General features: G+C 43.1%; 1 protein-coding gene across 2 annotated transcripts in view; it reads right to left on the bottom strand.

Moving 5' to 3' along the window:
- The window catches only part of LOC125716373 (polypeptide N-acetylgalactosaminyltransferase 9), a 61,264-nt gene that overhangs the window by 10,258 nt on the left and 24,623 nt on the right, over positions 1-26,383 (bottom strand). For both annotated transcript variants that reach the window (XM_048988607.1, XM_048988598.1), the window contains exons 3-6: positions 24,364-24,530; positions 21,903-22,077; positions 10,303-10,500; positions 6,429-6,546 (exon numbers count right to left, since the gene is read on the bottom strand). In XM_048988607.1, the coding sequence (XP_048844564.1) occupies positions 6,429-6,546; positions 10,303-10,500; positions 21,903-22,077; positions 24,364-24,530 (658 nt within the window). The remainder of the gene's footprint in view (positions 1-6,428; positions 6,547-10,302; positions 10,501-21,902; positions 22,078-24,363; positions 24,531-26,383) is intronic.

Raw genomic sequence — 26,383 nt, 5'->3', positions numbered from 1 at the left:
CGCTACGTGATTAAATGAAATCACCTTTGAAAGCTGGGTTTGGGCAGGTCACATGACAACAGCTGAGGGAAATGCATGTATAAATGACATTCCTAACAAAATTCGGAAAAAGCTCATTAACACGAGGTAGCACATGTTAGCAATAACAGACTACTCTGTATGGCTAACGGGAGCAGAGGCGATGGCTAAATAAGCCTCATCCAAGCAGGTGTGCCTGATGCTTAAATCTGACAACACATCTGCAACACATTCCTGCATGAAGAAGGAGAACTTGCTTTTTGCACAGACACAGCTGATCCTGGTTTCAATTGAATATTTATGCTGCTCATTGAATTTGCTGTCTTGCAGCTTGTTGTCTGAGATCTCATCATTTATTCAGCTACCATGTTTCCTGTTTAGCATTCCATTGTTTTTTTAATTGCGTTTATTATCTTGTTTTTGTTAAACAAACTCGTGAAAATGAGTCATGGAGGTTTTTTGTTGGTTAATCCTTGCTTGATCTGGATTTTAATTTAAAACACTTTTGGCAAATTTCCCTCTTTTTAGTGGGTGAAATCCGCCTTTACCCTACACATCCTCTTTGACTGTGTCACATCCTGCACACTTAACCGTCCTGTCTCCTCTCTGTCCTGGCACTAACAAGCCACATCTATCCCTCTCATCTTGTCTCTCATTCCTAGCCCTCTGGATGAATATCACTCCCAGCTGCCTCTTGTCAGTTCCCTTGTTATACCCCTATGATTGTGCTTCCCAGTCCGGTCATTGACGTCAAACCCTCTTATTGCCTGTGCCCTTCCTTGCTCCACTCCTCCCGTTTTTGATCTAAAACAATCTTGTTTCTTTCCGGTCTCTGTTCTATGAGTTCAATAAAGCCCCTTTTTGTTTTTCCACAATCCCTGCCCTTCAGTCATTCATTCCTCAAGTGGTGACAGACTGACCTATCCTGCAACGTCATCAACTTTTCTAAAGAAGATCCTGGATATTTCTGCATTAATGAACATTCAATGAGTATGGATCACTCATAAAGAGAATCTCTCTACGAAGCCTTGTATTGACTTAAAGCTGACTAATTAGCTTTTCGTTTGATTCCTGACATAAATGCATATGATGGATAACGTGGGTCTAATTGAATGTAGCTATTTGTGCTTTCATAATTACCATTATTTGCAATAACTGTTTCTGCCTTCCAACTCCAGTAATATATGTATAAGAAAGTGATTATGCAGTCCAGGCCTGTTCCAAGATGTGGTTTGTGAAAACAATCTGCAGCCCAGGGTTTATAAAAACATTTCTAACAGCTCATTATGTCCTCCACAGGCATTCAGCCTTCAAAGACAAAATATTTATTTATTTTTTGTTCTGTTTGAATCATGTTTTAGGCACCCAGGTATCCGGCAGTCTATGCAGTGTGTGTCGGCTTCATCAGAATTATGGCAACACCTGAAAAATTGGCTTTTCGATTTTCCAATGATTTAAAAAAAAAAAAAAACAATAAAATATCTTGTGTTTACATCTTAAAGTGCCAAATTTGCTAATTTACTTGCATATCAGCAAGATGTGAAAGTGCAGAGACAGACACAGAATTTTCATGCTTAATAAGAATGATTTCATACATATTGATGACACAATTGGGAATGAGAAGGACCTTGAAGAGGTTAATGGGCCTTTGTAGACATTAGTTGGCTTAATTTCAAATGGCCGTAATTGACTGTGTGATCACTGACTCTGTGCAACATGTAAATCAAACATCGATGTCTTCTACTAAGTGATTCGAGACCGTGATGGACTAATCTTTCTTTAGTTCAGAGAATCTCTGTAAAAGACCCTGTGGAGTAATAAGACATAAATTGGTAAGAGTGACACAAGACAGCCTGGGTATAATCATGCTTGTCTGCATATGGGGCTTTTTTATGTGTGCTACTCCTGATGGCAGTAAGGGAACTCTAGCATAGCCATCCTGCTGGGTTGGTGCTCGTCACTGCGTTGTGTGGCCTTCCTAACAGACGATCCATTTTGGAAGACCTGTAACCACACTCTTGAACTTAGCTAACAGATGTCTAAACCAATGTCACTGCCAGCATGAAAAACATGTCTGAACCTGAGTCCGAGCCTCTTTCTATCACATTGGTGGCTCACAGCTCGGAGGAGTTGGAAGCATTTCAGTTTGTAAAAAACAATTTCCTTTGGCAATTCTTTTGGAATTTGGTGCGTTTGCAGCATATAACTATTCTGTAATTTTGGATGGAGTAGTTGAACAGGGATGTATTATTAGACTGCTCTGGCAACAACTGAGAACATTCTCAATGTGTCTCACAATTTGAATCATGCCTCAAGACGCAGGTTTGATGTCATCCTGTGGCAAGGAGCTCCAGGAAAGCCTCCATGAGCCAGGTTACACGAATGGGATCCTCCCTCTGCCATCACTGTACCTTCTGTCCACTAGGTGAATCAAGTGAATAAGATCGTCCTCTACCTCAACATACAGTATGGGTCTTGAAGCAGCACAAGAGGTTCAGTCATTGTGTCCTTAAACTAGGTAAATTAATTCAGTAATGGAACATAATGGAACAAACCTAAATAAAGAATATTGTACCTCATTCAGGATCAATGAATCTGCCTTACATATTTATATTAGTAATAGAAATATCAATATATAAATAACAGTTTTCTTTAAAGCCTAGACTGCTATTGGGTGTATTATTGAATGAGATGTCCATTCATTTGGCTCTCCAGAGCTTATTCCACCTTCTAACAAACCCGAAAGTCTCGCTGAGATGTTTTCAGCTGCCTTGTAACCTTCACAGACCTTCCCTCTCTCTCCTTGCACTTCCTCTCCTTTACATGCTGCCTGTCTTCTTTAATAATGGTTGCCCTCTCTTGGCCGTACAGTCATTTTCTATCTGTCCACATGACACAACAAATAATAGCCATCGAACATATTTTGCTAACAGAAATATTGGGCTTCTATAGCACATTAAATTAAAGTTAATTAGATTTTATATCTGTCTCATATAAAGCCAAAAGTTACACACGTTGGTAGCAGAGCCCTTTGAATGGGCTTAATTAATTTTAGCACTCTGCATAATGATTTCTGGAAACCAGGAAAGCGAGAAATGCATTTTCCGCCTACACAGAATGACAATGATTTCCTGGAAATCAGTTGAGAGGTGTGCAGGCCTGCCATGTAGCTTGATAGAGGGTTTGGTTAAGATGCTCTCTGGTTTGATAATGTGTGCGCTGGCGCCCCCCCGTTCTCATATCGATCCATTAAATGGTCACATGTGTCTTGAGCTTAGAAAGATCTGTAATGTATCGTGCAGCTTCAGCAAGGGATTTATTAAAGAAAATGCGGTTAACTTTCTCTGTTCTGTGTGTGAAAGCGATGCAGATGATGTCAGGTAACCCATTACCTTGATATTGTTGAGTAATGGAAGAGTACTGTTCAGGGAACATTGGCCACAAACCATTTTCTTAGAGATGAACATTATGTCTATAAGGAATCAGTCCAAAACATAAAAAAAGACTATTCTTTTTTTTTTTTAATAATGCACATTGTGTATGAATAATCAAAGGCTAATTTTTGTTCTTCACCCATTTGTACCAGAGCAAATATGCTTCACTGTACACAATTTACTTATTATTATTATTAATTTAATATACAGTATATCCTCCACTTCTCTCCATGTGGAGGTCAGAAACTTGTGGAGGCTGGGAGTCGTGTGTCCCGTCCTACAGCTCCCTTCGCTCAAGGAATGCGGTCACCCGGTGCTAAGGCGTCCTGAGGGACATAATTGACACGGAAGGGCTGGGTAGCTAGCCGAGTCCGGCCATTCTGTCACGGCATGTGGGACGAAGGACGCGAAGGCGGGCTTGTGGCGAAAATGGGGTTTTGTTTAACTGAACGAGAGCAGGGAAACAAACGAGAGCATGTGGGGTCAGACTGAGTGTGTATACACACACACACACACACACACACACACACACACAAGTATGTACTTACGTACCCCTAACGTGGCCCTGATGAGCCACTCCTGTTACTTGTTACCCCTCATTAGTCTTTGAATATAATCAGTCTACAGTCAGCTGGAAGTCAGTCTACAGAGTTTGTCTTGTCAGCCCCAGTCCGGTCACTGAAGTCTCTCCTGTGTGTCTTTCCCTGTGCTAACCTTCTCAGTCCGACCCCACACACTCTCATTTGTTTCCCTGATCCCGTTCAGTTAAACAAAACCCCTTTTTCGCCAAACGCCCGTATGCCATGACAGAATGACCAGATTTGGTCATTCTGTATATACACATACACACACACACACACACACACACTCATTTTATTTTATTGGCTATTATTATTATTTATTTAAGTTTGCGCATGACATGTGACATGTCTTGACTTGTGTTGTTTTGTTTGCCCCACTTGGGGAGTTAGTGAATCTTATCAGTGTAATGCAACACAGGCATCTCCTCCTTGGGGAATTAATAAAGCTCTGTCTCATGTTACCTCATGTAGAAAAAGTGGAGCAGAGCTCCTTTCATGTCGGAGCCGAATGTCCGTGCAGCAAAGAGCTTCAATGGGCGACACTTGCCTCTTTTCGGTCTCACCATGACAGCCATGTTTAGGTTTGTCTGGTAAGGGAGTTTCTCTCTGCCTCATCAGGCACTCCCAAGCGGCTCCCTACACCCAGCTGCCTTGTCTTTGCCTTCAGACACACTTCATGACTGAATGGATTATTAAAACTCTACTGGATTAATTGGAATACAGAGCAAGCTTCATGTCAGGGGGCGGGGGGGGGGGGGGGGGGGGGATCGCGGGGACGCGTACGGTGATGGACCTGCCTGTCAGGCTCGAGTGACTGACTGAAACGCAAATCACCCTCTATGCTATTAATAATCATCAGTTCCTCATTATTATTACCCATGTATATTTACAGTACATATGTGTGTCTACTGGATGCATTCTAAAGGGGAAGCAAGATGGACGATTTTTAAATTTGAATCATAATTGGATTGGTCTGGTTTAGGGGCCTGATATGACATGCTCTCTACTGGCAGCCCAGAGTGCTTGTATAATTCCCCAAGAAGGCATCTTTCCCACACTCATTACCATCTCTTAATTATTACTGACTAAATAATAATTGACTAAATAAAGCCAGCTGAAATACATGGTTGGAGAGCAGCTATAACTTTAAACATTTTCTAATTAAATACCTGTACTTAGCCTTTACTTATTCACCCAAGGATCAGCATGCCATTATTGTTAACCTGCAGTCGTTATCCACTGTTATCCAGGGACTAGGAGACACCACAAATCAGTCAGGAATACTTTGACGGATATTATTTTTCTGGAGTCTTTCCACCCTCTTCACAGAGTTCAGGGTGTAATATTCCTTCTCCCCAAATGGGGATTTCCTTTCATTTCTTGTCCTCTGAGAACTGAGATGTAACACGCTCCAAGAATGCTGTACTGTCTTTGGCTAGAATGGGATAAATTCTCCAACATACCCTCAGCTGATCTTACAAATTCCTCACTTTCAGGATATTACATAACGTACACTATTTGAGTAGTGTAAACATACTAAATTAGCATTTAAAAACCCACAGGCCTTTTTTGTAATACTTCTCAGTGCTGGCAGAGTTCAGAGATTTTCTGAGGACCCTTTGGCTTAACTCGCAGGATGAAAAATATAAAACTTCTTCATGAAACGTCCCCAGTCCCTAAATAGGTCTCTTAAACCTTACCTGATGGTGGTTTCTGCAACTGTGAGCCATTTTAGAATTAGCAAAGTAACGCCATGTCACTTAATTAAAAAAGAATTGCTATTTTTATTAAATTAGACTGGAAATATTTCTGTGTATTTCCGCTATGCCTTTTGCCCCCTTTAAACACAAACTTTGACATTATTTAAATAATTCAGCACCTGTTATTGCTTTCTTAATGTTTAGACATCTATATATGACCATATGACCATGGTTGTCAATAGCAACAGGGTGGGCAAATTGAAACACCTCAAAAGAGCACTTTAAAAATAACATACTTGGGTTTTTACACCTAGAGTGACATTTAATTTATTCCTGTTGGCTAGTTTGCTAGTCTGTGAAGAAACAATTGCAGAATTCACTAGTTAGTTTACTGGTTATTTGCATGCATTCACACTCATACCCTCATACATAATGCTAAGGAGAATGCATTCACCCTCATAGCTGCACTCATACCTAACATGTTTTCTTCTCACCATCGTTAAAGTGAAGGCATTTTCTAAAACACATCTGATGTTTTCACATTCACAGCTTTTCGGGTCACACTCTTGACTACTGAAGTCAAGAACGCCAAGCTTCACAGCACTGCCTCAACGGCTCTGATCTGAGGCTCTAATCATACCCGTTGATGTATTTCCTTGGTTGCTCATTTGTTTGTGTTCAATGCAGACACTCACCCTCATGCCAAGCTCAATGTTTTCTCCACCGTAGACCTCCATTCCTGGATCCAGGAGGCCGATATCCCCAAAATACTCTCTGTCCACCACAAAGGAGCAGCCAATCATGGCTGGCGTGCTAGAAAGATTGAACGTCGGCAAATTAGCAGAAAGCACAAATCAAAATTCCACTGAAAAGTATATAGATAATGCAGTTTCAGAATTACACTAGTCTTACTTCTTAAATGTAAGCTCCAACTGTAAACAAACTCAAGGGTGTAACAATGTTCTGTCTAAAATTGAACATGTACTTTTTTCTGGTTTCTAAACGACTGTGGTATAATCCTCTAATAAAGAAAGAGAGGGAAAACATTCTGATGTTGCTTTTCATTCAATCTGTTCATTCTCGATATATAAAGACAGGACTTTAATAGTAAAAGATAAATGATGAGGGACTCGTGTGGTACGGGTGAACTGTTTATGGATACTGTACACTTGGGGGTACGTTTGAACTGTGGAGCATTCATTGATCACTGCAAAATCATCTGCACGCTCTGCTGCATTATGGATTTGATATGATTATGCCAGTGCTGTCTGTTGTACTTTTACTTAGCAGTGATGCATCATGTTAACAGAAAGTATTTCCCCAATCATGGCAACTTTTTGTTATATATGTGACACTGATCATAATCATGGTTTCACAATGAATAAAGTATTATATGGGCAGCTGGTTTGGGCAATTTTTAGAAAAATCTACTTTTTGGCCACTGAAGTAGATGAGGTTATACACAAGGTTGTTACAGAAAAAGAATTAAAATGTCAAGTCATCAGAACCCAAGTGGAACAGAAATTAACCAGAAAACAGGAGACAAGCTGGGACAGTGAGGAGAGGAGCAGTGTTTGTGGATGCTAATGCTAATAAGAAGGACTGCCAAAAGGAGCAGCGTTTGTAGATGCTAATCCTAATGAGAAGGACCGCAGAAAGGTGCAGTTTTTGTGGATGCTAATGCTAATGAAAATGACTGCGAAAAGGTGCAGTGTTTGTGGATACTAATGCTAATGAGAAGGACCACAAAAAGTAGCAGTGTTGTGGATGCTAATGCTAAGGAGAAAAACTGCAAAAAGATGCAGTATTTGTTTATTTACATTTTACACAGTGCCCCAACTGTTTTGGAAACAGGGTTGTACTTATCACTGCAGCCTCCCTTTATCAGCTATGCCGTTTGGTCCATAATTAATATTTTAATGTGGGACATTTCATGCCATAAAAGCAAGGATGTATAGCATGAAATTCTGTGGACACTGAGTATCAGTATACCTACAGACTTGCCTGGAAACATACACACAGAATTAATATCCTTTTCTGAGTTCATTTTAGCTTTATTGACCCTAAAGGTTAACTGAAATAACTGAAGTGTTCTTACTGGCAAGTCGGAAAGCATCAGATTCCTTGCTGCCAAAATCACAAAGAGCCTCCTTAAAACGTAATACGCATCCATACAGCTGTGATCTGGTTTGTTTTCCATTAGATGGCAATTTGAAGTACCGCCCAATGCACTATCTGCCTAATATTTTGTTAGCTTTAGTGTTTCATCTGTTTAAATCTGTTTGCTATGTTCTATGTCCTTGGTAATGAAACAACCATGAATCAACAACCTTGCTTACACAATCTAATCCAGGTCCCACAATACAGAATTTGTAGATGTTCAGTCCTTCTGGTTCAATGGTAGAGTAGGAATCTAGGCCTTTAATATCCATTCTTCTCAGCCCTGGAAAATGGATGGCAGTCTAGGGCTGCCTGCTTTTAATGGCCAATGTGGTGGCTCATTGGCGATCCTCTTCTCACACCTTCTAGGTTGGGGAACAGGTGTGGGTCAGCATGGGTTTCTTCTGATTTTCACTCAGAGTTCCTAAATTGCCCTTAGTGTGAGATGCACACTCTGTGACAGACTGGTATCCTATGTAGTGTGTCCTTTGCCTGCTCTGTCCCCCTTTCCTTAGACTGGCTCCAGCCTTGCGGGGACCCTGCCTTGGATACACAGCACTGGATGCAGTTACAGATGGACGGCTTCACTTAAAAATCCAGACAATTAGCATCGTGCTGCCCTGGCATAACCATCAAACAACTTCTTGAAGCATTAAGATACAGATGGACAATGATCACTGCAATCTCTCTTGAATAAAAACTGCAGTTTACCCCTATTTCAACTTGACATCCTTAATACATATTCACTTGTTTCATGAATATTTCAGTACCACTAGTCATGACCCTGAATTGGACAAAATAGATAGACTGACGTATGGAGAGGCTGTGATGCCAAGCATTATAATTAACTGCAGGAAGGCAATCAATTACTCTATAGACTGACTCCCAGATCACACAAATGAGAAATCATACTGTGAAGCTTTTCTCGAGTAGGGGGCTGGGGAGGATCCGGCTTCATAATGATCGACACCCAGCAGAGTTTGTCAAAGAAGAGCTCCCCTTATGATGGTCACAAGAACAAACCCAGACGCAACAGGCGAGTGCAGTTAGTGTGCAAACGCAGGCGTGCCATGCATTGCCAAAATGATTTTTCATGGTAGCAGCTGGAATTTTATTGACCCATATTCTCGACACTTCACTTGCACAGGAAGAAGAGCAGGTAGGCATTGTGCGTGTGTATATGAGTGTATGTGGTCTGCATGGAAGAGAGCTCTAATTATACTCTGACCTTCAGGGGGACGCAAGAATTTGGTGCTGTACTGATCCACAGATATTGATTAGGGGTTCGCTGGAATCAGCATTGGTTTGGTTGGGATTACAGGAAGCAGATTGGACTTTCAGGCAGGTGATGACAAGTGCGGAGGGGTTTTACAGAAAATAACAAGCAGCAGCTGAGAACAACAGCACAAAGCTATGTCGCATTTAGCTAGGTGATTTTGAAATTAGACTGGTGTTTCTCAATCCGGTCCTTGGGGACGCATAGACAGTGCATGTTTTTGCTCCCTCATTTTGTGGACTGTCTGGCAGGGTCAGGGAGGTCAGAGGGAACGTGTGGGTCCCTGAGGACCAGATTGGGAAACACTAAATTAGACAATAAATTAAATATGAATAGAAATTTTGAGCCTAGGGCAACACTAAAAACAGCAAAAACCTGCTTTAATTTGAACAGGCACTTCAGCAGCCAGTCGTAAGCTGTCCGACAGGAGTGCTCAAGCCACAGGGTAAATGCAGCATTCTGTAATCGCACTGCGTTTAATGACCATGGGGTATATTGAGGTAAAATGATTTTTCTGGTTTTAATTAAAAAAACCCTCCCTTTCATCACTGGCCGTGTTTAAATTCTACTTGAGGAATCATCCGCTTCCTGTGATCTGCAGTTTATCCCAGGAAGCAGAGAACATCCTAGAAGGGACTCCAGCCAAACACAAGGTGCTGTCTCTCTCTCTCTCTCTCCCTCTCTCTCTCTCTCCCTCTCTCTCTCCCTCTCTCCCACACACACACACGTTTGTATCCATACTTTTTTGGGGACTCTCCATTTGTTTCTATGGGGAAAACTATAATTCCAGCAATAACAACCTCCACCCCTACCCAGCCCTAACTTTAACAATAATTAACCAAACAAAATAGAAGTCTTTTGACATTTTTACGTTTTTTGACTGCAGTGGCAGATTTTTATAAAACTGAGTTTCCCCTTGTGGGGACCAAAAGAAATGGCTCCCACAACATCAAAAGAGCAGGTTTTTTATTACATAGTGGGGACATTCGGCCCAAAAAAGAATGAAGAGAGTCATAGACTGAACATGTCTGATTCAAGCGCATGTCAAAATGCTCGTCCAGCTGTGTTGGAATGCAAGAATTAAGATGGCGGTAAAACATGGGCATCGTGGAAGAGGAGAGGCCGGAGCTCACCGGATGGGTGCGGTCTCGTCACCTTTGTCCAGCCAGTCCTGGGGGGGGATGATGTACATGCACCAGAGTCCCCAGTTGTAGCCGTGGGCTGCGTTGGCGTACTGCTGCACCTCGAATGTGTTGTACTTGATGTTATCTATAGCAGGCAGGATGATTCGAGTGCGGTCCTCTTTTACTCTGGTTAAAATCGGCTCAGCCCTGGGACCCAAGAGCACAGCGAAAGCGTCAGCCCAACAAAGGAACACAAAACACATTATCCCCATTCGGGAGCGTCTGGAACATCAAATGGAAAACGGCTTATTCATTTTTCATTATCACAGCTGTTAGCAGGATTTAAATACACTTTGCATTATTGGAGTAAAGTAATTGTAATTCAGTAGTAAAGCATAACATTAAATGACATTATTTTCAAAAAACCATGCTTTTGATTTTTAGTATGCTTTGTTATTTGGCATCCCTGGAAAAGAAAGCATGATACATTCAATAGTAAATACTGCACTTGACATATAATGCAAGTTGTTCATAAGGAAAACACAACACATTATATAAGCCATGTGACCTTGTTGTGTAACCTCGGGTACTTGTCCTATAGTAAGCAGTAACCAGCAGCTGTGTCATCATAAATGTCTCTTATGGTAATCAGTTACATGTGCTCTCATAGGGCATCATAATTTAAAAATCACATGACCTCAAACATCAGTTATAATTACTAGTTGGGAATATGCTAAGCAGATGCTAACAAATCTGGCTCGGGGTCTTTTTGAGCACATGTGATTTAAAGGAAACACATACAATAGCACTAGTTCTGTAGTACAAGTGCTGTAAATGCAGTTTCAGAAACTGGTTTATTAGTACAATACATAATTCATAGTTCAAATAATGCATTATTAAAACATAGCATTTTCCAAGGCAAAATTAAGCATTACAACCTAATTTTGACCCAAACAAAGGTTACAAGTGGCACTTTTATGTTTTACTAGTTAAAATGCTTCAGTTTCCTACTGGACTTTACAATATGAACTTCAGTAATAGTTTGCTATTCTTCATCGTTACATTTTGCACTCATACTCACTTTGCACTCGTACTCACTCATACTCATACTGCCCACATGTGTATTAAGTGATTATTGTTAGATGCCCTAGCCCTTGGTAATGCCTCTAACCTGGGCACATTAAATCCACTTGCTTCAAACTTGGCCCTGCCCCCATGGGATTGACATCATTGTCTTATTCATCATAAGCTTAATTGAGCTCCGGAAGTCACTGGCTTTTGCATAAAGCCGTGTGCAGGCAGGCAGTCACAGGGAGATGGGCGGGAAGAAGCATCCAACCCCGAAGCAGAATAGTGAGACGGAGACACTGTATCACTGGCCAGACCTCGGCGGGCCAGGGTGGGCCATTCAGAACCCAGTCAGCACTCTGGCCAGTGCGAGAGCTCATCCGGGCCGTGTTGGGCCGTGGCTGCAGCCATGCTCATTAAGAAGATCGAGGCTGATGGACAACAAACCGGGCTGAGAAAAATGGGGGCGGGCCACAAGACAGCTTAATATACAGCTGAGAATAACAACTCGGCCACTGGTGAATGAGACAGGAACACACAGGACCCCCCACCCCCCCCCACTTCTTGCCTATAGATAAGAATCCATTAGAATCCCAGTTCAAAGGACTGGCCCCATACCTGGAAAACATACCAATAGCAGAATAAGCTACAAAACCGGAGAAGACATCATTATCTCAACCTGATACTGAAATGAAACACTCCATATAACACAAGAGATGGCCCCCGGAGATTTATAAAAGTTACACGAGGCTGGCCAGGCCGCAGAGAAAGGCCAGCGGTCAGCACTGTACACTTGATAGCCTATTTTCCCATTAGACACAGAAGGCCAGATTTCCCTCAGAAACTCACCCAGCAGTAAACAGCTTTACGGACACAAAACGCTGACAATCACATTTCAGTGGAGGCTTGTGCTGTATTAAAGAAACTTGGCAGTGAGCTTTAACTGAAAAGAACAACAGGGAAAAAAGTCCATTACCTAATTCACACTTCAATGCCTCATAGACTATTTCTAACAGCGTTTTCCTCAGTATATCATAATAAGAATATGTATCACCTTTAAATGTGAGAAGAGGGGGTGTGGCCATCTCAGCAGGGTCAGGCAATGAGGGAGTCAGGTGACCAGGATTTTGCAAGCAGTTTAAATGCTGGGAATGGCCACCTGTCCATGAATCTCCAATAGTGAGTGGAAAAGCTCCCTATATGTGAGGTCCTTCACCAACATCTCAGCTGGCATCAAGGTTGCAACATGTTCCTAAAATCTTTATTAGATCTACAAAAAACTGACTCACAAACCTTGGTGTTATCTGTCATAATCAGACTTCTTCTTGCTTTTTAAGCAATGAGTTACAGATTTGTGGAACTGCTGGTAGTCATCTAAACCTATCAGATGTTTCTCTGTAGTTCAGAAACCTGTTTCTGCCACTATCAAACATCTTCTGTTACTATCTGCAGGCACTGAACGCCGTGCTTTGAAAGGCTACGATGAGAGAGGTCTACCCGCATTATGTCCTGGCGATCCTCCACACCTGAACATCTTACAAGGAGCTTTGAAGTTAAGGGTTTGATATGCAGTCGGAAGTAATTGCCAGCTGGAGACGTGACCCTGGAGGTAGTAAAATGATGACTGAAACCGCAGCCACTGTACTGACAAGGCCCCTGACAAGGAGCGATAAATAAGAATAGTAAGCACTCCAAAGCCCTGTCAAAGATGCATTTGCACCTGGGTTCCTGCGGTTGTTTCCCCCAGAATTCCACAATTGTACCTTTCAGAGTGGACCAGAATGGCGTAGGAATGGTAGGATAGATTTACAAGGCCCTGATTTACAGAGGAAATAATTAAGGTCGACTCTGTCTGGTATGTTCTGATCGCTAAGAGTTTTGGCCTGAAAATACTTCCCTTGTGTTCATTCAAGAATGGTTACAGCTTAGAAAACTTATGTCACGACTGTTGGGTTCTGATATCATCTTTAACGTCTCCAAGCAGTATCATTTGAGAAATGTGTCCTTATGAATTAGCACTTCACTTCCTGTTTTTTTTTTTTTTAAATAATATGTACTCTATAAATCATAACACGACTAAGGACTAGTGATTTCACTAGGACTAATCACGTGTCTTGTGGTGCACACTGGATTGCTATTGACCAGCAGTAGAATTTAAACTGAAGAGCTGAAACACAGGGAGATGATCCACACAGAAGTGTGATCAAGGTGAGCAGATCAGTAGCTTAATCTGCTTCCACTGGTGACCGTGAAGTGAAAACACTTTGGATCAGAGCAGAGGGTTAGCCAAGCACCCAGCACCCCTGGAGTGCAAGGGGTTAAGGGCCTTGCCGAAAGGACCCAGCAATGATGTGATTACTCTTCAACCAATGGATTCCAAAACAGCAACCATCCAGACACAGTCTTGACTCTCTAAGCTCCCAGGTTTTATAATACCTCAAGTAACTGGTAACATGGAACAGCAGACACTTCCTCTTTTGGCTACAGACATGTACTGTTAAGGCAAATATGATATTTACTCAGTATTAACCCAGTTCTAACTACATACAGTATCAACACATCCTGCTCTGCTCAGCTATGTCATTTCATGTGGGGTTAGGCAGTGTACATATGAGATTTCAGACAAAGTATTTCATACAGAATAATGTAATATATTAATGGATATTCATTTATAAATGAAAAAAAATGTGTATATAGAAGACTAATGTTACTGGATATTTATAGACTATGAAGAAATACTCTCGTGAGAGGCTGCGAGGAAAGTAATAATTTCTGTATCGGCAGGAAAATTAGGAAATGGATTATGTTTATACAAATGTGACGTGAATGCTGTTATTTGCGAATTTGTGATAGTAAAATGTCATTGTGCATAATAATTGATTATGTTTCTACCTGATTGGGCTATTGCCTTTGAGGCCTAGTTCACTTTAGGCCTGAGTGATCAACCCTGAAGGACTGGATGAAAATCAGTCACATGCAGAGTGGTATCTCTTGGGTGATGCATATTGTGACCTTCAAGCACCTCCTCACCATTAATCCAGGATTCATCCTCCCATCCCTGAGATCTCAGCACGCCATTAGAAACGGTGGCTTCCTCACGGGACCCGGCGTGAAATTACAAAACATAAATCTGGGAAACAACACGACATCACATCTGACTGATGGATCTCGCACTTCTATCGTCTCCTGCTTCTGAAACCCACTCGGCCCCTCTGCGTCTTCCTCTGCTTTTTTTGTTCCCCGAACATCAAAATGATTCCTATGTCTTTTATGCAGAAATATATCGCAGGAATGCATAATGCCCATTGCGGCGTCTCTTTGATGTTCCTCCGTGCGCGTCCATTTCTGATGCCATGGACATGAAACGGTTTTATTAACATGTACCATATTCCTAGCCTCCCCACTGCTGTGGCCCACCTTTGCCCAGTCAGTACAAGGTCCGGTACTGTCAGTATATAAATGAATGTGTCTCTTTGGCTATAACTTGCACCCTGGACTGGAGTTTTGGCATTTCACAAGGCATTACAGTCTACAAGCCCTCCTCAGCTGTTATCTGTTGGTGTCTGACCTTAACGCACGTTCCCAAATGCTTGTTCTCTGGGATCTGTAGATGTGAAGGAGGTATCAGATAATGGCATCTAGCTTCACTCACAAATAACATTGTGGAACGACAGCTTAGCCTCTGTTCCCAGAATGAGTTTGTGCCCTTAGGCTAAATCATTAGCAGGAATGCAGCTATGTGGAATTCCGGAAAATGGGCCAGGGAACATCATGCACTCGGCAGGAGTGCGTTGGGCTGTGTTGTTTTCTGTGTACGATTGTGTGCTGAACAATGGATGAGATGCTTAAATACGTAGGAACAAGACGGCTCAAGGGCAGCTTTGACAATCCTGATAGGAAGCGACCGATAGGAAGGCAAGCAGGACACCATCCATTACAGTGGCACAATAACGGGGGGGACTGCTTCATGGGAAAGGGCGCTAATCGCCATTGCTGCTTCCTTTGTGCAGCACCTCTGATTTGTGGCTAATGCAAACGCTTAGGCCTGTGCACAGGCAGCCTCTGTTGGGAGTCATGTGACTGCAGTTATCCCCATTCATTAATGCCACCTGTCCCTCAATCCCCGCGTTTACTACAAATTGGTATGATCTGTTGTGGTTGCCCAGTGACACAGACCAGGGTGCTCACTTCTAAGAAGGGCATCGCCATGGATACTACACAACCATAGCTACAGCACAATAATCCTTTGGGTTTTTTTTTCTTGTCCCCTTTGGTTTCGCTATTTTAACCACCACCATTGCCCCCCCCCCCCCCCCCCCCACCACCCTCGCAGCCCACCCCATTCCTGAAAAGGGAGTCCTGATTAATGAAACCATACTTCTACTTGCTATTCATGTGTCCCAGGAGGGCCAGTCAGGTGAGCATAAGGGCCCATGTACATTTTTATCTCCATTCTTTGTTGTGCATGTGTCTCATACTGTATGTGTCTCTCTCATATGTCTCCCTCTCATATGTCTCCCTCTCATGTCTCTCTCATGTCTCTCTCATGTCTCCCTCTCATACTGTATATCTCTCTCTCATGTCTCTCTCTCATATGTCTCTCTCTCATATGTCTCTCTCTCATGTCTCTCTCTCATATGTCTCTCTCATGTCTCCCTCTCATGTCTCTCTCATGTCTCCCTCTCATACTGTATATCTCTCTCTCATGTCTCTCTCTCATATGTCTCTCTCTCATATGTCTCTCTCTCATGTCTCTCTCTCATATGTCTCTCTCATGTCTCCCTCTCATGTCTCTCTCATGTCTCCCTCTCATACTGTATATCTTTCTCATGTCTCTCTCTCATATGTCTCTCTCTCATATGTCTCTCTCTCATGTCTCCCTCTCATACTGTATATCTTTCTCATGTCTCTCTCTCTCATATGTCTCTCTCTCATATGTCTCTCTCTCATGTCTCCCTCTCATACCGTATATCTCTCTCTTATGTCTCTCTCTCATATGTCTCTCTCTCATGTCTCTCTCTCATATGTCTCTCTCTCATATGTCTCTCTCTCATGTCTCTCTCTCATATGTCTCTCTCATGTCTCCCTCTCATGTCTCTCTCATGTCTCCCTCTCATACTGTATATCTTTCTCATGTCTCTCTCTCATATGTCTCTGTCTCATATGTCTGTCTCTCATGTCTCCCTCTCATACTGTATATCTTTCTCATGTCTCTCTCTCATATGTCTCTCTCTCATATGTCTCTCTCTCATGTCTCCCTCTCATACTGTATATCTCTCTCTCATGTCTCTCTCTCATATGTCTCTCTCTCATATCTCCCTCTCATATGTCTCTCTCTCATGTCTCTCTCTCATATGTCTCTCTCTCATATCTCCCTCTCATATGTCTCTCTTTTCTCCCCCTGCTGTAACTTCCCAGTGTTTTCCCCTGCACCCCAGCACCTTTTCATCCTTTCTCTTCTCTTGCTTTTTGCTATGTAATTCCCCCACCCACCCTGAAAAGTGTAAACCTCAGAAGTAAGATCGCGGACGGCCATTAGCACCTCCCCGCTGGCGTGTGGCTCTGTCCCCGAGCAGAGCTGGCTTCTCGCTGTCACCAGCCTCTCTGCAGAACACTGCCTTGTCTTTATTAATAGCTCTCGGTGTGCTGTGGGGATACGTGAGGAATTTCGGATTCCGACATCATAGACAGCACGCCGTTATCATTATCAGCAAGCTCGTGTCAGGGTGCTGGAAAATTCTAACTGGCTTTTACTGTACCTGAGGTTTGGTGGCCTACAAAATGCCCTTTTTTCTGTGTAGTACAGTACTGATGACTTGTAAGAAAATACACAAACTTAAATATTGGATATTATACAGTAGAAAAGAGCTGCAAGGTGAATATAAAAGCAGCGTTCTCGGTGCTTGGTTTCTCATAGACCAAAACGAGAGTGCAGCAGACCACAGAAATGATGTGGAGCATAGAGTTCAGGCATTAAAAAATCAGGCACAATTTCAATTGGTTCTAAAAACCAATTTCGGGGGTCTTGCAGAAGAGCCTCAACTATTCTCCAAGTATTTAAAACTGCTGTAAATAAGATAATCAGATTAACCGTTTTTGCTTCTTGGTCAGTGTCACAATAGCTTGGAGCTTCTCCCAGACAGCCTGGCCACACCCTGGGTGGGATGCCAACGAATCAACTTAAGCTCTTTTGAAAAAGGTGTCTATTGCTTCAATAGTGAAAGTTAACAGAAACAAATTGCTGCAGAATGCTGCACTATGGTAAAAAAATTAATATATACCGTTTCTTTTTTCTCCTGGGACAATACAGAAGCTGTGAGACATAACGTTCCACTTGCGAGTTCATCCCTCTCTGATTTAATTAATCAGCTGCCATAAATGGTCACTGTCTCCATGCTCCTCGATCCACCTGGTGCCACGTGGAGCACACCCCCCAGCACAGCGAGGAACACTCTACAGGACCCCAGGTGAGGATTCTTGCCAGATTCACTGAATGCACAGTGGGAAAAAAACAGGATAATACATGATTTCTCACTGTTTTCACTGTTTTATCTGTATTTATTACTGTATTCTAAATAAAAAAAATTATCATAATCCCGGATGAGACTCATGAATCGTTTCTCCTATCTGGCCGTAATGCTCTTACATGCAACTTTTCAAGGATGCCGTTGGACGTCTCCTTTATCAAGGTGATAAGACATTGGCTCTCTCTTTTCTACACACTCTGGCCCTTTCGTCTGCTGCCTGGGGATGCACAGCTATGCTCTTGTCCAGTTCGGAGTTCCCGTGGGTCCGTCTGTCACTGTTCCTTTAAATTTCGCGCTTACCGTCGTCTCCATGGCAATTATGCATACAATTAAAGTATATTTCCAGAGAATCGCTATCCTTGGGGTCAGGCGCAGAACTTTGCAAAGTTAAATATAATAGTATCAAAGTAGATGGTTCAGGTGTTTTTCCTGAGCTGCATGTTTTATGGCCAGTGTCAGAAAAGCTGTTTATTAAAGAATCTAAATTCAGACGGCTAGATTAGCAAAGAAGTTAAGACAAATTTACATCCTCCCTTGGAGACATGTTCTTCATAATAAACAGCACAGAAAGACTTTTAATCATTTTACTAATTTAGCTACTCACACTTTTTCAAATTTGCTTCACACAAAGCTTAACATTTTAGCCATTAAATGGCATTATTCAGCAGAATAAGATGTTAAAAGCCTTTATCAAAGGTATGGAAGATTAGGAGTTGATTCAGTCTTTGTCAAATGGGTTCAGTCCCTGTTGTTTTATAAGAACAGTCATTTTGGGAGGGGTGAAGTTTAACACACACACGCACACGCATACACACACTGACTGGGAGGGAAGTTCAGTCATTGAGCCCAACCCTGAAAATGAGAGTCAGCTTGTCTGACTCTTGGCCTGTCAACACAGATGGCTGACTTTGCCACACAGGATCCCCATCATTGTTTCCCAGTGTTGGACATAATCTTTAGCCTATCAGTGGGAAAGGGTGAGAGAAGGGTGGGAAAAATAAATGGCTCGCGAATTATGGCTGAATATTCGACTTGTACAGGTCAAGGCAGCTTTCTTTATCAGCATCCATCCATCCATCCATCTATCCATCCATCCATCCATCCACCCACCATTCATAACTGCTTATCCAGTACAAGGTCAAAGTCTACCCCCAGAAACATTCCAGATGGGAAGTTATCTCAGCAGTGAGAAAAGAGCTGATTCAGGCGAGCAGTGCCCCCCCCCCCCCCAGCCCCCAGCCTCGCTTTCCAGACTAATAGGAATGGCCAAGCTGCGAGGTGCTTCCGTGTCAAGGTGCCTTTTGCAGGGCGGCGTTCTCACCTGTGCGTTTATTACAGAGAGTGGCGGAAAGAGCCTCTCATGCTTCTCAGCGCTGAGGCACTGCAGTGCTTTTCTTAGTCATTAATCACTTAGAGCCTGGGAAATAAGCAAATGTAACAGCAGCCAGGGGATCTGCGGAACCCCCATGATGGCAGCCCATCACATTGCTCTCCCGCGCAGGGTCACCGAGAATGAGTACAACAGAACGGTGATGGTGGTTAGAGGAGGGTAACCTAGTATGGGGAACCGCGGGTGAGCGTACCAGTTCCTGAAGGTTAGTGGTTAAATGAGTTCAGACATTAGGTTAATTGATGGTCAAATCCCACTTGAGGATAACCTGCTGTACCTTTAAAGAGATAAAAATATCCTATTGGTCACATTAGAGAGTTTTTTTTTCAGCCAAGTGTCTAAAATAATTAGACAATTACAGTGGGCTTCAGTAGTGATTTTTTTAAATTGATGGGTGGTTGTCAGTTATAGGCCATCTGTAGTACAGAGAAACACGTATTAATAGAAACAAACAAATAAATCACCTTTAAATTTGTCTCGCTGGTGTGGCAAGCAGACAGTAAGGCTGAATTGGATCCAGAAAAGATTATTTAAAATGTTTCTCTGGTTAATTAGTTATTCTACTTTGTCACACTTTGTGATTGAGAGCTGGGATGCAATGTGTATTCCAAATTAGCAAAAAAAAAAAACTAACAAAAATGCAGACATTCGACGTAATTATAGATATAAACTCAGTCCAAGTGATAAGTTAATTGGAATCTTGATGATGATAGCAAACCTAAGAAATTTACATTCAAGTTTTTGCCTGTAATTAAATCGTATTATGAAGCAGTTATATCTGGAAAAAATGAACATAAAACACAAATAAAGTAATGGTTGAAAAAGTATTGTATTGTTGATTGACACATAATGAAAATACGCCCTTACAGTATTCCAACAGGAAGATGGGCGGCGCCGGCCTTCATAAGATCCAATTTGCATTGCTGCTACATTCCCTGCCAAATTGATTTAAATGAGCACTTAGCTTGTTGGTCCTCATTAATACACATTAGGCTGCATTTTTGAGCAACTGATGGTTACTTTACTTGAATGACTGCCTGTTGCCAGCGATTAAGTGTCATTATATTACTGACTAGTACCACCCAGATTTATAATTATGGGCCAGAGGATGACTCTGAATAAATTTTAGGCGTGAAGGCACAGCTCATTATACACGCCTCACGACGCAGACGTGGAGTCGCTGGCCCACTGAGGCCCCGGACCAGCTTAATCTCGGGAAATCCGTCCAGGCCAGCAGACTGAAATTAGGTGCCAATTAAGCCCAGTTGTGTTGCTTGTTTTGTGATAAACGAAGGTGTCAAGGCAAAATTGGGTTGAGACTCTCTGAAGTTATTCTATTAAATGGGTTAGGCGGGTCCCAGGAGTTTGGGGGCGTGGGAGAAAGGAAACGGAACCCCTCTTAGAGGGGGGGGGTCATCCTCCCAACAGCACAGTGTGGGACATGATGCTCGGACAGTGGGACAGAGACGGCTTTCTGAAGCATAATCATCCTTTGTGGAAATTCACGCGCGTTCATATTTAAAATGTAGGTTGTGCTTCTTTGATTCCAATGAGGTGTTCAGGGGATGGAAACTCAAAGGAAACTCCTGAGTTTGGATGTCATGACCAAAAAAAATTTGCTGTTTGATTGGACCGTTATGCTACTTTGGTTTTGTTCCTAATGGCTCTATACCATACAAAGCAGTCTACGTCTTTTATGCAGTGATGGTGTTTACTGATGTTTCTCAGGTTTACTTCCTGCCTCCAACCTCGATCGCAAATCCACACAAAGGTCTTCGAACGGTAACGTTTCATTCCTAAAATGCCACTTCATTCAGCTCTACTGATTATGCTATTTTCATCCACCCCAAAACAAACAGTACACAGCTGCCTCTATGATTTTATTTTCAAAGGGTGCCCGATATATCCAAAGGGAGGGGAAATCAGGTGGCTGCAGGTGTCCATGTGTGCCTCATTCCCAGCATTCCCTGTTTTCTTTAGCTCCCTGTAACCCGGCTAGAGTGATGCTGTCTGGTTCTTGATGAGACACAGTAGAACCAGTAGATGTGACCCCTGCCTGCACTGTGGGGAATTTTTAAACAGCAACTGTGCCTTCCTTTGTTTTTTTCCCCATTTCCCGGCTGCCACAGTGCATCCTGATTATCCCCTTCGGGCCCCTGTCCCTGTGTGTAATACCTAATTTAAAAGCACATTTCCGAAACTTACTCAGCCCCTGGTCTGTTGTTTTTCAGAGGAGACCTCCAATGCCAGGGTTCCTCATCATATGTTACAGTACTGGGAACCAAAACTCCTCATGTCATCCAACCTTTAATTTTCCAAAACTCACTACGTCTACAGAAATTGTGTTTTCTTACTAAATTTCAGAATTTTTCTCCTCATTTCCTCATTTGCTTGTTGCTCTTTCCAAAACCCATTTTGCTCTCCTGTGCTGGTTTCCCTTAAAACAAAATGAAAACAGTCCCAACTCAATTCACTCATCCCCATAACACCAATCCTGTATGGCCTCCGGTCTGCAGTCTCACATCCTTGAAATGGGAACTCTCTACTTCCTGTGACTTCCATGATGCACCCGGCCAGCCCTGTGAATGTGTCAGTATGTCAGGACTGGCATCTCCTGCACTTACCAGCCTGTGTTGAACTCGACGTGTGCATCGAAAAAGCCGACAACGGGGGCCGTGGCCGCCTGCCAGCCGTGTATCCGTGCCCGGATGAGACCCTCCCTCTTGCTGTTGCGGACGATCTTCACCAGGCCAGGATAGCGCTTGTTCACGTACTGATCCAGGTTGAACTTCAGCTCCACTGCAAGGTCAGGAGAGCAGCCATCAGCGGCTTGTGTGTGGAACAGGAAGGGGTGGCAGTAAACGGCAGAGTGCATCACATATACTGATACTGAGAGATCGGAGTAGCTGATCCATAATGTGGAAAGCATCTAACACGAAGAGCATCAGGCAAATTAAATAGGATTCAAAATCCGCTGCATATTTCACATTTTATTACATTGCAGATTCCGTGAATGGTATACTTGCTTAGATCGTTTCTTAAAGATGCTTCTTTAAGAAGAACCTCTCTTCTTTGAGAACCTCACTTCAAAGATTGAAACCTATGATACAGCTGTTAGCTTGCGAAAAGGGTCAGATTTTTTTCAGCAAATATTGGGTGCACTGCCCTAATGGAAATTTCTGACCTCGGCTTTGCAAAGCAAAGGGGTGAGTGACCGCGGTCACCACAGTCCCATACCTACACAGTATGGATCCTGATCTCTGCAGAGAAACACTAAATTGGCTGCTTTGAAATGAACTGCACTCTGCAGTTTATGAAGATGAGACTAAGAAGCCCAAGAAAGCGACCGCAGCTGAGGCGGGTAAGTCCACCAGGCCTGAGAAAGGCCTCTCATACCTGCAGCCGATTCTCTACCCCAGTGTTTTCCTATCCTGTCCTCGGGGACCCACATCCAGTCCATGTTTTTGTTCTCTCCAACCTCGCTGCCGGATTGGGAAACACTGCTCTACCCAAACAGTCTAAAGATGACAAGGAAGCTGGAGAGTGAAAAAGTAGCCAGGCCCTCATGTTAACACCACACACCAGCACCCGCCGCTAACGCTAAATGGGGCAAGGCTCCGCCCATTTTGGCACCCCCCCCCCCACCACGCGCCATTTGGCGGCCTGACCGCCTTTCCTATTTATAAGCCTCGACGGGAGCTGGGGGGGGTGAGACTAGTCTGGAAATCTGTGAGTGTTGACACTCACTTGGTCCCCTTTCAAGATGCTATTCATGCACCAGCTCGCCTACGAGTCAGTTGGGGGAGGCTGGGCTACAGCCAAGTGCCCGGGGAGGGACGGCCTAGTGCCAGCCACCATCAGTGTTGTGGTACCTCTTGAGAAGCTCTTGGCCCTCAGGGGTCCATGCCGAGGGGCTCGGTGGGCAGTCCAGGCCATGCAGGTATGGCCTTGTGGTGAGGACGCCATACACCAGAGGATACATCACTCTGTATCCAAAGGGGAAACATCCCAGCCCCCCCCACCTCTCTCTCTTTCTGTCTCTCTCTCTTTTTCTCTCTGTCTGTCCAACCCCCATTCAGTTCCAGAAGTTTTATTGGCTTGGCATACATATAAGTACCACAGCTATAGAAATACAATTAACATGTAAAAGGTTTTACAATAATGACAATGCAGCACAGAATTTAAGAATTATCAGTTTAAGAATCCAGTTATTGGATTAAAAATACAACGTAAGCTCTCATCTTTGTACTTTTTAGGAAGTATGTTAAATATCACAACAAGTAAATCCCCTTTAAGAAGCATGTAAAATGAAGTGCTATGCAATTATTTCAAATAAGAAAACACACAGAAATATATGCCGATAAGAATGTGATGCCAAGTGTTAGGAACGATGCATCCGTAGCTGGTACCAAACGTGTGGTGTATGATGGGATTCCTGCCTGCAGTAACACTGGTAAAGGTTGGGCTGTGAATGGTCACTGCTGCTATCAATGCAATAAGCGGAGGGTTAACAGACAGAAAATGACATTAAAGCCCAGTTGTAATTTCCTGCATTTTTCTGTTAATTTTTGGTAGGATGTGGAAGGTAATTAAGCTCAGGCTCAAACGTAATTCCCCGTTTCGAATCATATGCTTCTAATCGAGCAGGGTACCAGCACTGGGATTCCTATAAAACACAACTTCTTACTGTGTCACTGCAAGACACTGCTAATAAAGAACAGCTATGTGTTATAGCAAACAGTTCCATTTATGCCGTTTGACACAACAGTCTTCCTGCAAATACACTGACACTCTAAGAAGTCAGTCCTTTACTCACACAACCAAATATCTGTGTGTGTGTGTGTGTGTGTGTGTGGGATACCATACATTGCTTTGTCAGGCCTAGTACAGTTTATGACATCAGCATCATGCTAAAACCCACCCCGCTAGGTAAACTTTACCACCTGATTTTACTTCTCTTGGACAGTGAAGCTTGGGGGGGGAGGGGGGGGGGTGATGCCTCCCAGTATAAAAGCAGCACTTGCCAAAAACAGAGGGTCACTCAGCAGGACAGTTTGACATTTACAAAGAGAGTGCTCTCCATACCACTGTCACTGTTGTCATCCACCAGGATGATCTCCTTCAGGAGGTGAGCTGGGGTGTGGTTCACCACACTGTGGACAGACCGCAGAATGACGGACAGGGCCTCGTTCACGAAGATGAAGACCACAGAGACCTGCGGAAGGTCGTCGGGGTAGTTCATCTGTTTACACCTGTTGTAAAAACAAAGAAAACACATGTTCTATTTCAATCATTGTTGCTCTACAGCAGGGGTGTCCAATCTTATCCGCAAAGAGCCGGTGTGTGTGCTGGTTTGTGGGATAACCTTTAGGTCAGCTGTTCAGGTGTGAGGACTCTTCGGCCAATCAGTCATCTAATTAGTAATCTAATTAGGGAATTGCAGTGAAAACCCACATACACAACAGGCTTTTCTGGATAGGATTGGCCACCCCTCTGTAGATTGACCAATCAGAATGTTTTTGCATGGTTAGATTGTGATTAGTGAAGTGTCAGTTTGCATGTGTGTTTTCTTATTTGTTATATGTGTGGTGTGGGGGTGTCAGGGCAGGTTGGGGTTCTATCCATATAGGGACATTAATTCCGGAGCCATCATCTTGCTGCACATTACATTTTTATTCATTTTTCATATGGCTGCACCCTTTGATATGAGACAGAGAGGAGAATGACAATTTTCCCCTTGAAGCTGTTCAGCAGTGTTTTTTTAAGGGTGGGGTGGTAGGCACAGGGGAGCTGAGAAGAAAAGGTTTCATACTGCTCAACCTATGGACTGGAGAATCCCAGCCCAAAGTTGGCATGCTCCACTGCCCTGATTCGCTGTCTCACAAGGTCGGCGTGGGGAGCCCATTGTGGTGACACCGTCCCAAATGAGCCCTTTACCAGGATGAGTCATGTAGCACTGAGCTCCCATACAAAGCCGGGTCTTTATTCAGAACCCCACGCATTACCACGGTCCATTTGGCGCCTACGGTTTGCCGACTGAGTTCGCCGTGACGTGGACTCAACCTGCCTCCGCTGTTCTCCTCATACTACAGAAAATGCCAGTTTTCAGTGGAAACCATGGATATCCAATCAGAATGTGCCCTTCCTCAGAGCCTCAATTGCATACAAACAAGAACAGCCGATACGTTTTTGTTGATAAATAAAACAATAAGAATGCAATTACAATGATTTAGGCCTTTCAGACGAAAGAAAATAAGAGCTTATTAAATAATAAAACTAACCAATAACCAGTAACAGGCTGAACCCAAAAAGCCTGCCAAGAATTATTATTTTAATAAGGTCTGAAAACTACAGGACATTAATAAGCGGGAAAATTTATGGAGGTATGGGGAAATTATGCCGCTTCTGTGTAGGAACTGCAAACTGAAAAATTTACGAAAATAAGTCGGAAAGTCAGAACAACAGGGAGTAACAGAGGTCAACAGGAAATAACCACCATTGGTTATTATTACTAGCCTATTATCTGCATGCACAGAAACATCAGCCCAATGGATTTTAGCTGCAGGTGGCTCAGATGAGATTTCACAGTATAATAAGACTACAGCTTTGATATGGGCGTCTAAATTTGAATCAAATTACCTTCTCCATGCCAGATTCTTTAAGAGCGCGATAGCATCTACTGTACACTTTTTTGACTGATTTTAATTCATCAAATGTGTCTAAACGCTGGCAGATGGAGATCCACTGTTTTTTCGTCATGGGAATGATGTAGCAGGTGCTCTAGTTAATGAGATTTGTTGGGGCTTTGTGGTGGATACAGGCTCGGCCCCGGTGGTACAATGCGCACTTCCACTGCGCACCTCCACTGCACACCTCCACTGCGCACCTCCACTGCCCAAAGCATGAACTTTGCCAGCTGCGTCTCTCATACAACCACCGATACACACTGCAGAAAAACGAGCAGACTGGAGAAGCATGAAATCTTTGTTTCTCTTCATTCTCTGCACCTTGTCTCACCTTTAAACCTCGCCTTGATTCTTTCACCGCACGATATTCCTGATACCTTCTACCAGTTGTTCCCTCTACACTGTTCCCTGTCCATCCA

The sequence above is a fragment of the Brienomyrus brachyistius genome, chromosome 2 (assembly GCF_023856365.1).
Source record: "Brienomyrus brachyistius isolate T26 chromosome 2, BBRACH_0.4, whole genome shotgun sequence".
NCBI lineage: Eukaryota > Metazoa > Chordata > Actinopteri > Osteoglossiformes > Mormyridae > Brienomyrus > Brienomyrus brachyistius.
The sequence above is the reverse complement of the archived record's forward strand: the minus strand, read 5'-3'. Positions and strand labels throughout refer to the sequence as shown.